General features: G+C 43.6%; 1 protein-coding gene across 1 annotated transcript in view; it reads left to right on the top strand.

Annotated features, from left to right (window-relative positions):
• Positions 1 to 13194, top strand: part of lrp5 (low density lipoprotein receptor-related protein 5) — a 110722-nt gene that overhangs the window by 92860 nt on the left and 4668 nt on the right. Inside the window, exons 16-28 of the mRNA XM_046036359.1 lie at positions 2871 to 3055; positions 3838 to 3986; positions 4078 to 4255; positions 5262 to 5458; positions 5747 to 5952; positions 6281 to 6471; positions 8400 to 8609; positions 8737 to 8862; positions 9289 to 9525; positions 10934 to 11044; positions 11140 to 11379; positions 11464 to 11606; positions 12400 to 12494. Of these exons, the coding sequence (XP_045892315.1) occupies positions 2871 to 3055; positions 3838 to 3986; positions 4078 to 4255; positions 5262 to 5458; positions 5747 to 5952; positions 6281 to 6471; positions 8400 to 8609; positions 8737 to 8862; positions 9289 to 9525; positions 10934 to 11044; positions 11140 to 11379; positions 11464 to 11606; positions 12400 to 12494 (2268 nt within the window). The remainder of the gene's footprint in view (positions 1 to 2870; positions 3056 to 3837; positions 3987 to 4077; positions 4256 to 5261; positions 5459 to 5746; positions 5953 to 6280; positions 6472 to 8399; positions 8610 to 8736; positions 8863 to 9288; positions 9526 to 10933; positions 11045 to 11139; positions 11380 to 11463; positions 11607 to 12399; positions 12495 to 13194) is intronic.

Below are 13194 nucleotides of genomic sequence, written 5' to 3'. Positions count from 1 at the left end.
TTTTAAGCTATCTGAAGCTTGTACATACGGCCCAAACACTAAGCAAATATATATATATGTATATATTTGAAGTACTGACACATTGTCTAAATAAATACTACAAATAAATGAAGCACATGCAATCTACAGTATAATGTCTAACCTACATACAGAAAACCCTTAGAGCAAACTACCCTAATCCTACTACCCAGTGGTCCCAAGAAATTCATTACATCATTCTCGAGCTCTATCATTCTTGGTTAAGTAGGTGAAAAAAGTTTATCCCACACACAGGATGAGTACTAAGCCAGACCATCAGAACAGAACAGAACAAGGAAAAGAAAACCACCAAGACAGTGACTCACTAAGTTACCTGCAGCCCAAACTAAACAAAACACAGCTCTATGCGGTTGGTGCACTCATATTATTTTGTACGCATGTATGTATAAAAGATAATAGAAAACATGTTCAAATCCCACGAACTACGCAGCCGATCCCTACCTGGGTCTCCCCGACTACTTTAGCCCCTCCCAACGTTACATGGGGCTCTCCTCATAACAGCAGTTGCCACCTGCTGCGCTGCGGCCAGACGCCGCCCTGACCCCGTGCTCTTTTGACCCGGGCAGCTCTCCACGCGGTAGACAAAAGCATAACATATTCGCAGCTCACCAACAGGTGCCTATCGGCTAACCACTGCGCGCACTGCTGAACTGCCGGTCTGGTGTTGTGCCGAATTCTGCCTGCCTGCCGAGAATTTCCTGCACCTCACCATTGATGAACTCCACGGAGGATATTATAGCGTTTAAAAAGCAGTATTTGGAGGCGCATGCAATTCTCGGCATAACACCTGGCCAGACCAATTGCCCGCAACGTCAGTTCCCCCGGCTTCAAATCGACTCGAAATGTAGGCTTATTTAGGTCCTATAAAATTAAAACGAAATAATAAAAATAAAAATAAATGAAAACTAAGGACATTTACTCTTTCATTTTAGTTAGTTTTTCAAACCTACAATACAGTTTTAGTTAGTTATCGTTTTTTTGTAAAGCCTCATTTTTATTGTTAACGCCAATGTTTTTTCAAATCTAGTTTTCGTTATTTCGTTCATCTTCGTTAATGTTTATAGCCTTGCCGCAGACAGGACTCTAGACGAAGGAGGAGGACTGCCCTCCCCCGTCCCCATTTTGGTTTATCAGACCATGTTTTCTGCTTCTTCAGCCCACTTACACCCAGCTGATTAAAAGGGTCAAGCCAACAATTAAAACAGTGAAAAGTGTGGACAGATGAGGCTACAGCAGCTCTACTGTTTTGGGAGCACAGATTGGAGTGTGTTCAGAGAGGCCGCCGCCCAGGAGAGCCACATCAACCTTGTGGAATATCCATCATCAGTGACATCAGCAAATGTGTTGATGATGTGGTGATCACTAAAACGATACAATCATTCCCCAATCAGAAGGCCTGGATGAATGGAGAGGTGAGGGCTCTATCCAGAGCCAAAACAGCTGCTTTTCGGTTGGGTGATAAAGCTTACAGCACCGCCAGAGCGAGACTGAAAGCTGGCATCAAGGAGGCAAAGCGGAGACATCAGCAGAGACTGGAGAGAGACCTCAGCACCACCAAAGACATGTGGCAGGCCATCAAAAACATCAGAGGCTACAAAAGCAGGAGCACCCCCATCATGTGTGAGGCCACAGTACCAGATGAACTAAACACCTTTTACGCTCACTTTGATCTCCTCAACAAAGAGTCAGCTGTGAAGTCTACTCCAGAGGACCGGCCCCTGTCAGTATCCACAGCAGATGTGAGGAGAGTCCTGCTGAGACTGAATATGAGTAAATAAGCTGGGCCTGATAACATTCCTGGCCGTGTGCTAAAAATCTGAGCCAATCAGCTAGTTGATGTTGTTACTGACATTTTTAACATCTCACAGTCTCAGGAGAGGGTTCCCACCTGCTTCAAGACAGCCACCATCGTTCCTGTACCTAAAAAAGTCTGCAATGTCTAGTCTGAACTCTCACCCCCATTCTGATGAAGTGCTTTGAGAAGCTGGTTCTTCAGCACATAAAGAACAACATCCCAGCCAGCCTGGACCCTCACCAGTTTGCTTTCAGAACCAACAGATCCACAGAGGATGCCGTCTCCACTGCCCTCCACTCAGCCCTCACACTCTGTGAGAAAAACAACACCTACATCAGAATTCTGTTTGTGGATTTCAGCTCAGCATTCAACACAATCTCCCCATGAAACTGATCAGCAAACTCAGCACTCTGGGTTTAAACCTGGTGTAACCCCTGTGTTTCACGTCATACCGATATGAATACTGGGAATGCACCTCAGAGTCTGTGAGTGTGGACACTGGGATTGGGCCATAGAAGTTTCAGCTGCCACACCACCAGGACCCAAACTATCAGACTTTTAAACTCAGATTCATCCTCAGCACTACTCCATCGTATATAGTTTACTTTTGTTACCATTTTTATAATTGTTTTTATGTTATTGAATATTTTCTGCTATGTAGCAGAAGGAAGTTACAAACTAAATCTACCGTGTACCTTGAAAAAGAAAGGGGAAGACATACAACATAAAAGGGACCAAAAGATGTTATCCTTCAGATTTGGTGTTGGCACTATGCATGTTCACTTGTTGTATGCTAGCACTGTATCTCCTCAGCCGGGCTCAATAAACCATGCTATGTTATGTCTTCATCAGTCTCCGAAATGTCTGTATCACACCTAAACCGCACACACTGAACACCTAACACAGGTCACTCCTTTGATGATGTCTTTATGATGCCATTGCCCAGAGCTGTCTACATGCATACCTGGAGGCATCTAATGTCATTTTATGATCACATCCTCACACGTTAATAAAGGCATGTGTTTTGTCTCAACAGCTACATGTACTGGACAGAGTGGGGTGGACGACCTCGTATAGCTAGAGCCTACATGGACGGCAGCACCATCACGACCCTTGTGGATAAAGTGGGTCGGGCCAACGGACTGACCATTGACTATGTAGACCATCGACTCTACTGGACTGACCTGGACACATGCATGATTGAAAGCACCAACATGCAAGGTTTGGACACATGCACCAAGACTCAACCAAGCAGTTACCATGCATGAGCAATAACATGACAACACACACTATTCTTTGCAGATATAAAATTTACACCTAAATAATAAACTTTCATCATACACAGCAGTGGGTGCTGCTTGTCTTTGTAATCTCATGCTTGCTGCAGATCCTTTACAATCCTTAAAAAATATATTTGATTTTGAAGATATACAGCTCCAAAAAAAGAGGGGAAAGACTTAATCATCACAGTATAACATCATCGCAAATAAACTTCAGGGATATCAAGCTGTCCAGTTAGGAAGCATAAGCAAACTGTTATGCTGCCTGCAACATGATCCAGCATGACCGGTTTGGTGAGTCAGTGATGGTCTAGGGAGGCATATTTTTGGAGGGTCGCACAGACCTCCCGGTGCTAGCCAACGGTACCCTGACTGCCGTTAGGTACCAGGATGAAATCCTCGGGGCAATTGTCAGACCTTACGCTGGGGCAGTGGTCCTGGGTTCCTCCTGGTGCAGGATAATTCCCGACCTCATGAGGCTAGCAAATACGGTGACTGTTGACCTCCACCCACACCTCCCTCCCCTGCTTTGTTAGATCAAAAGGAGCATGTGGGCAACATACGCTGCCATCTACATCTCGAACTATTACTACAACAGTTATTCATATTAATTGCAGGCTTCAGTTCTAAAGATGTACACACACCTAATCCACATTTACTTGTGTACAAATCTGTAATGATGGATGTTGAGCAGGTGTATAGATGTTGTCATATGTTTCGCAGGCCTTCAGAGGGAGATCATAGTCGACGACCTCCCCCACCCATTCGCTCTGACTCAGTACCGGAATTTTATCTACTGGACAGATTTTAATCTGCACAGTATTGAACGGGCAGACAAACGCAGCGGACTCAATCGCACTGTGGTGCTACAGGTATGGAACAAGTTTTATTTCATCACTAAAAATGGGCTTAATATATCCAAAGATACTGAACTTTACCACTGTTGCATCACTGTGTCCTCAGGGCCAGCTGGAGCTGATGCTGGACATCCTGGTGTTCCACTCCTCCCGTCAAGAGGGTACCAACGAATGCTCCCATAACAACGGCAACTGTGCCCACCTTTGCCTGGCAACGCCTGCTGGTGCCCAGTGCCGCTGTGCCTCCCACTACACTTTGAACCTTGATGGACGAAACTGTAGCTGTAAGTACAGAGCTGCTGGGATTCCTCAAATCGCAGCTAGGCTTTGTCAATGAAAAGTAATACTTCGTGCATATTTCATAATAAAATTATACCTAAAGGGATCACTTTAGCACTACAAAGTGGTATGTATTTCAGTACTGAGGATTACTGTATGGACATTCCTGAATCAGACAGGGAAGCCCTCGCCAAACTTAGAAAGCATTGAACTGACACTTAAAACTCAGGTGATTTGGAGGAGTACAGGTGACCTATTTTAGCATTATAAAGAAAAAACACAGTAACAGAGACAATGACGTGAACTGGTATTTGATTAGAAAACGTAGACACAATTGATATTTTACAATCACAGACTAGGTAAAGCAAGAGTGAACACACCTGTTGATGCCGATGATTTGGAACTGCAGTCTCAGGGTGGTGAGAGTCAGCAGCTTCCGGTTCCTCTGGGTTCTTATCTGTAAAGACCTGACCAGGACAAACTGCTGCTGCCCGGCCACCAGGCTCAGGGACAGCTTCATCCCTCAGGCCAAAAGACTGTCACTTTACTCGTACCTTATTGACAGATACATTTGTAATACTTTTACTTACTGGTTACTACCTGTTTACATCTCCCTTTATATGTATGTTTTACTGCCATTTATACCTGCATACATCACAGTATATACTGTATACAGTATGTGTTTATAGTATATTTTTATTACTACCTGTTTACAAGCTGTATAACCATCAAAGAATATATATTATATTTTATTTTATTATATTATCTTTTATTATGCTTCCATGCCGAGACATTATGTTTTCGGGTTGTTCAGAGTTACGGGCATACAATTACATTCCTGTAATTTCATTTTCATTTCAACCCTTTGGCTTGAACTCTGTGTCCACTCTGTGTGCTAATATGCATTGAGCAAACTTCAGCCTTCCTTTGCCAGAGAACTCTGTGTCCACTCTGTGTGCTCACTCCTTCTCTTCATTCCTTTGTCCATCCCTCCATCCTTTCTGTGTGCAGCTCCCTCTCGTTTCCTGCTCTTCAGTCAGAAGGCCAGTATCAGCAGAATGGTTTTGGGAGAGCAGAGTCCTGACATCATCCTGCCCATCCATGTCCTTAGGAACGTCCGAGCTGTCAGCTATGACCCGCTGGACCGGCTGGTCTACTGGCTGGATGGACGACAGAACATACGCAGGGCCAGAGACGATGGAGCCATGGTAAAACTCTCCCACATCACAATGAATGATTTCTCTGCTCTGGAATCTAAGGCATATAAAAATAAGTAAATAAATAGATAATGGCTTAATTCTCTCAGTGAGTAACTTCCATCCCATCAGGAGGTGGACTAGAGTAAAGACTAATATCAGCCAGGAGAATGATTCTAACCCTGTACAGCTTCATAGAAAGATAAACACTGTAGCTAGATGCAGATTGTGATGGTGAGCAGTTTGTCAAGCTTCACATGACTTTGAGTAAGATCAGAACCTTGCTGTGCTTTTCTCCAGTCTTCCATGATAGTGAGCACCAGTGTTCAGCCAGTGGACAGCCAGCTTCATGACCTGAGCCTGGACCCCTACAGCCGCCACATTTACTGGACCTGTGAGACAACCAACACCATCAATGTCCAGAGGTTGAACGGTGACACCGTGGGCGTGGTCCTGAAGGATGACGCCGACAAGCCACGTGCCATCGTGGTCAATGCTGAGAAAGGGTGAGCTCATTTTTATTTCGTGGCTGCAGTTGGTTCCAAAATATAAATGCTTGGTTACATTACGATATGTTGTACTCTCTGTATGGAAGGAAATGGGTAACATCCAGTAAGTGATTAGAACTGTGAATAGAGGTGTAATGGATCGTAGTTGACAGATTTAACACTAACCTTTTTATTTCTTTTGCTGATGGGAGAAATTAACTGACCCATGACTCAAAACTGTGATATGAGCCCAACTGTGAGTTCTGTGATCCATTGCACCCCTCACTGTAAAGTTACTGGGCCATAGAAATGTCCTATAAAAATGTACCTGTGTCCCCCTCCGTAGGTACATGTATTTCACCACAGTGCAGGAGCGCTCAGCTAAGATCGAAGGAGCCAGTTTGGATGGGACAGAGAGAGAGTCTCTGTTCACTACGGGTCTGATTAGACCAGTAGCTCTGGCTCTGGACAATAAACTAGGAAAATTGTTCTGGGTCGACGCCGACCTCAAACGCATTGAGAGCAGCGACCTGACAGGTGAGTTGCCATAAACAGAAATAAATGCACCTTTCAGACTAGGGTTAATTTCCATGGGACGATGTCTACAATGAAACATCGGGATGGACGATGACATCGGGTGGTGTGCGCAGGGGGTAGAGGTCATCTTATGTGCATGTGTTCACTCGCACGGACTTCACTCGGTAAAAAACTTGGTAGCCTATTACATTACAAGTCGCGGTGGATATTTTACACACGGACCAGGTAAAGCATCAGTGAGCACAGAGTGCAGATGTTGGTTTCAGTTGCTTGAAAGGCTGTCATTAACAGGCCGACATGCGGCTCAACTGCTGACATGATAACGGATCACAGGTGGAAAAAAGACGAGTTCTGTGTCTTTTAGGCGACTTTATAAAAATAGGCCTACTGCTGAAAGAGAAAAAGGAGCAGACAGAGACAGAGAGAAGCGGGCAAGCCGAGTGTTTGCAGTGAGAGACCAGAGGTGCAGATGTGTGTGAGCGTGGGGAGAAGAGAAGTCCCAGGCAGGTGCAAAGCAGATATATTTAAAAACTAATAATAATAATATTCAAGGGGATTAAAACCTGCTTTCACAAATTTTAATTATTTTCTGCTACAGTCATGATGACCTCAACTTGTGATGTCAGCTATCAGCTATCGCCGTGTTCCATTTCAGACAGGCACAACTTTACGTTCGTCTGATGTCATGCACCTGCATCACTTTTACGCGCCATGAACCTATTTTAAGTTAGACTACTTCAATTAACCCACCCAAAACTATTATAATAATAAAATCCCCCCCACAAAAAAAAAACGAGGTACGAACCAAACCATGACTGAAAATTAGACTTTATATACGCTGTTTCACTTTACTAATGGCACGGTGGTAATTGATCTAGATACAATAGATGATTTTGCAGTTCAGAGACTTGACATACAAGTATTTGAACTGCATCAAACATCAGTCACTAGCATCTGTTTTTCCCTGAGCAGATGCATTGAGACCTGAGTTCTACAGTATGTATCACTCATCTGTTTATACCATTGGTTGTTGCATGAGGCCTATTGTCTCCATTATCATTTGTCAAAAGAGAGCAGTGACAGGATTATTTTTAAATGTACAACACCCTGCTTGGTGCATATCTTGATCACAATTCTTTAAAAAAGTTCATTTCACTAGCAAGGACCACAAAATCAACAGGTATGATTAAATAATTTATTGATGATCGAAACGGAAGATGTACGAGGCTTGCGGTTGCCGAAGAGACATTCAAAAGCGTTGTGGGGAAGCTACGATAGGGAAATCCGCCGTAGCACCCGGGCACGACGGACCCCCTTATAACCCTGTGGAAGAAGATCAGGAGGCAGGACAGAGAAAGGGGTGTGGGGGAGGGATGCAGGATACAAGAGTGAAGGGGATGAGTTAGGACGTGTGGGTATTTATGGAAACGCTGGTGATGACATGGCTGATGTGTGGTCCCGCTCCTGAAACTCCACTTTTGGCATCCATATCCAAAATATTTGTTTATTTAAAAGAATCCAATATATCATTTTGGGGTTTTTTGAATTTTCAAATATTATTATCTAAATGCTCCGTACTTGTATAGCACCTTTCTAGTCTTTTCGACCACTCAAAGTGCTTTTACACTACATCTGCATTCACCAGTCACACACATTCATACACTGAGCCTAAGTGCTCAAATGGAAACTAACATTCACACACATTCATACACTGGCAGAATAGCCGCCAGGGGCAATTCTTGCCCCAGGACACTTCGACACGCAACCAGGGGGAGCCAGGGATTGAACCGCAGACCTTCCGATTAACGGCCAACCCGCTCTACCTCCTGAGCCACAGCCGCCCCACTGTCTGTGTCAGTTTCAGAAATCCAGAACTGATCGAGTCGCAATATACTTATATTCTTATGACATAATTCCATCTCCCCTAGGAGCCAATCGCATCGTCCTCCAGGATTCCAACATTCTCCAGCCAATGGGGCTGACAGTTCTGGGAGATCATCTGTACTGGATCGACCGGCAGCAGCAGATGATAGAGAGGGTGGACAAAATCACCGGAGATGGACGCACACGCATACAGGGACGGATATCATATCTCACCTCCATCCATGCTGTAGAAGAGATGGATCCACAGGAGTTTGGTATGGCCCTCTGCCTCTGGCTTCCAGGATTAGTTGTTGCCATATACACATTAGTAGGGCTTTACTGAGGTAGCGGTTTGGCAGGATGTTGTGTGCCTCTTTAGTAATGACGCTTTCTTCTCTTTAGCATCCCACCCTTGTTCCCATGAAAACGGGGGCTGTTCTCACATCTGCATTGCTAAGGGTGACGGCACACCTCGCTGCTCCTGTCCCATGCACCTGGTGTTACTACAGGACCTGCTGCACTGTGGAGGTGAGCAGCCATCCTTTGCTTCACGCAGGGTTCAGTCTGATGACACAAAATTACAGGGCACTCCAATGTCCAGCCAGTCTGAGAGAGGGGCTGGGACTGACCTCTCATTCAGGAAATACTGTTGACATGAGACAGGTGACATGCAGCAGGGAAGAAGGGTGCTGATGGACTGTAGTGGGTGCAAAGACAGTGACAGAGGTTACTGACAGTTTAAAACATTGTATAATTAACAACTTTGTGGTATGCTGCTGTTAGCTCAGGGCTTCCATCTCTGGCCTCCTCAAATGCAGTGTTCACTCCTATCGTCTACAGTCAATGTTACATGTCTCGCTGCGTCTCCCTCTTTGTTCCTTTCGTGCTCTCCTTGTCCACACAGTAAACATATGTTGCCTCCTCTCTCTCTCTCTCTCTCACTCTCACTCTCAGAGCCTCCCACCTGCTCCACAGAGCAGTTCACCTGCTCCACGGGGGAGATTGACTGTATTCCCATGGCCTGGCGCTGTGACGGCTTCCCTGAATGTGACGACAGCAGTGATGAGGAGAATTGTCCCGTCTGCTCAGCCTTCCAGTTCCAGTGTGAAAAAGGAGGCTGCATTGATGCTCAAATGCGCTGCAATGGTGAACCCGACTGTGCTGATCACTCTGATGAGCAGGACTGTGAAAGTAGGTTTAAACTTACTTACTCACTAAATGCTTGAACACAGATTTATTAGGTCAGTATATTAAGTCAGTTGATTGTTAGCAGTTGCACTATACACTTAGTAGTTCTATGACTGATTCATAGATATAAAGTAGAAAATCCTTAAGACACAGTAAGTAGACAAGTAGCAATAGTCTGTGTTTTCTTTTGCTGTAGAGGCATTTCTCACTGGATTATTTCATAAACGTGGTAATTAAGAGGAGTGTATTTAATAAAAGCCATGATAGCGATGCTGCTCATTACCTGGACGGTATTTTATCCAATACAAATTACATTACTGTACATCACATTTCCTGCAGTTTACAGTCTGTGCAGCTCACAGCCTCTGGCTCTCATACTGGCCTTTCAGTTTTATTTTCATACGTATAGGCTTTCAGCTCGGACTGTGTTGGTGTTTCTATTCAAGATAAATAAATAAATGCACATTGAAAATCAACATCAGAAAAATGTATATGTATAATCATAGAATTGATTAACAAATGTATGAACCAATTTTTTTTTAAATCCCTCTCCAGCCCTGCAGATGACTCACATGTAGGCAAACACTGCTTTCACAGTGCTGTCGGAGTCTAGCCATGGTTCACGTAGTAAAATAGAATGAACCTGAGGTCATGCTGTACCCTGTGTCCTCATTTTAAAACATTTTTGGGAGAGCACTACTTGTGAAAATTAATAAATGTCCAGATATTTAAAAATGTACAGAGCAGGTATTTAATAAAACACCTTCAGCTACCATTAAGCTGATTTCTCTTACTCAGTCCTTCACAGAAGACTTGTCGGCATGTGACAGTAGGAAATACACGTGTGTAAATAATACGATGAATTATGAATTTCATTTAGCTGCTTCAGTTTCATGCTGTAATTGTACTGTAAGTACAGTTTGGAGGTGCACGCACTTTAACTTGAATGCTTCTCTTTAATTTGACCATTCCACACTTCTGTTCTACTACATTTATCTGACAGCTACTGTTACTAGTTCCTTTGTAGAGGAAGATGGTTAAAAGCTATGATGAACATATAAAATATGACATTGCTAAACAAAAGTTCATTTCACTTCACAGGATATAAATTATTTTAAATTAACTGCAAAATTAAAATGCTCTTTATATGTCAGTTCATCAGTAAAAATATTTCAATAATATAAACTGATTCTGCCTGGTCAATGAGTCCTTCCTTACTTGCTGATAATATTGAACTCGCAGTGTAGTATTTTACTTATAGGATCTGAATACCGAAATGGAGAACTGGTGATTAAACTGACTGGAGGCTTTTCTTCTAACGTGTTGCCATACATGACCTTATCATTAGTAAGAAACTGACAAGAATCTCTATCTTTGTGTGTCTTATACTGTGTTTCTTGTTGTCCTCCAGCCATCTGCCCTCCTAATCAGTTCCGCTGTGGTGACAACCAGTGCATCACTAAGAAACAACAGTGTGACAATTACTCTGACTGTCCCGACGGATCAGATGAGCTCGCCTGTGGTAAAACATTGAAATACACATGTGCACTATTTTCCAGTATTTCTCCTAAATATGCCCATAACTCTGCATCCTTGTCTTTTTTTTCCCATGTGTAGAGTATGTGTCTCCTCCCTCTAGTGGCATTCCTAACACTGGGCCTAACACCATCGGTCCAGTCATTGCTATCATCCTGCTCGTCTTCATCATCGGGGGAGCTTATTTTGTCTGCCAGCGTGTGGTGTGTCGACGCTACAAGGGCCCCAGTGGGACTTTTCCTAATGAATACATCAGTGGTACGCCCCATGTGCCCCTCAATTTCATCGCCCCCAACAGCTCCCAGCATGGCACTTTCCAAGGTGATCAGACACACAGCAACAGTGTGCTGTACTTAAATTACTGACATGTAATGGGATTCGTAAAGTGTGAATCTCTGTGTGCAGGGATCTCCTGTGGGAAGTCCATCATGAGTTCAGTCAGCCTGATGGGCAGCAGCAGCAGTGGAGCTCCTCTCTATGATAGGAACCATGTGACTGGAGCTTCATCCAGCAGCTCATCATCTACCAAAGGAGCCTTCTACCCTCAGGTCCACACACACACACACACACACACACACACACACACACACACACTGCACACGGTTTGCTGTCTCATCTCTACAGTTGAATAAATTTAAGGCTGTCCCCGACTAAGGATTTACATAGTCGAATCAGAATCGTCCTGCCTATAGTCAAGTGATAGTGGAATCGTGTGTGTTTTTGTGCACGGAGATTGCGAGCCGAAGCTAAACTAAGGCTTATTGTGGACCATTTTCTCTCTCTCTCTCTCTCTCTCTCTCTCTCTCTCTCGCCTGCCATTCATCAGTCTTCTGTGAGTTTTGCGTGCATTACTGCTGCCGACACCTGCATGCACATCGTGGTTCCTCGTGGGTCTATTTCAAGTAGCCGGCTATTTAAAAACTATAAAATATTCTTTGTGTGGTTGATCAACGGTGATAAATTGTCCGAAAGTCCCGCCGGTGAAGCTGGAGCTCGGTCTCTTCAGCAGTTGTTCTTCTTCCGCCACTACACATATGCGCACTGATGACCCAGGGTTAGGGTTACAATTTTGGATTTATTTACGCACTTTAAAAACATTTATTGAAAGTTTTTTTCTTTTTACATGTTTATTTACAGCATTAAACGTTGAAATGTATATTGTAATAGGCTGTATATTAACTTATTGGGAGAAAACTGGTAATTCTATGTAAAATCAGACCCCCATATCGACAAAATAGCATGTTCCTTGTTTCGCGGCGAAGCTTCGACTGTGAGATTGACAGTTGAATCAGGCTATTCAGGGTCAGCCCTAAATAAAATACAGATATTTTCTGTTTGTAGATCCTGAACCCTCCTCCATCCCCGGCTACTGACCGCTCTCTCTACAACACAGAGATCTACTCCTCCAACAGTCCATCCACCACCAGATCATACAGGTAACACACATAGACCGTATCTCTCTCCCCAGCAAACTTTAACAAACTCTGATGCAACTTTGCTCAATTCTGCAGACCATTGTTTTAAAGCTGTGATAGAGCCCCTAAGAACCCAAACATGAGATGGTCATTTTGTGTCTAAATTGTACACAAATGTGTATAATTGTATAATATTTACATTTGGAGGTACAGTCATAAAAACTTTATACAGAATAAATGAAACAGTGTGGAATAATATGATATTACCAACCTTTATGTTATGTTAATTGGAAGCAAAAGGAGAACACTGTATCTTCAAACTGAAAATCATTTTAGCCGGTTTATTGAGATTGATGTGTTTCCATGAGACAATTTATAAGACTGAGGTCTTATTCAGATTATTAGGATGGAATGGCTCTGGGTGAACCCAGCTATCTTTTTGATAGCTACAGTAGATTCACTAAATCAGAAATCCCTGCCTTTCCTCGCTGATCATCAGCTTGCTTCAAGACCAAAACCAACCACGTCTTAGTACATCTTTCAGTACTTTCTGACTTCCAGTCTAAGGCTCTCACCCCTAAGCCGATCTGCCCCAGTCAGATGCTCACTGTAGTTTTCAAATGTTACTCAAACAGGAGGAAATAGTGCATTTATTGGGGACTCTCCAGTGGCAGATGAATCCACAAGTGGTGCTCTAGTTTTGTTGCTGCAGGACGGTGTA

Source organism: Micropterus dolomieu, linkage group LG22, assembly GCF_021292245.1.
Source record: "Micropterus dolomieu isolate WLL.071019.BEF.003 ecotype Adirondacks linkage group LG22, ASM2129224v1, whole genome shotgun sequence".
In the NCBI taxonomy this organism is placed as follows: domain Eukaryota; kingdom Metazoa; phylum Chordata; class Actinopteri; order Centrarchiformes; family Centrarchidae; genus Micropterus; species Micropterus dolomieu.
This window is presented reverse-complemented; position numbering and strand designations above follow the sequence as displayed.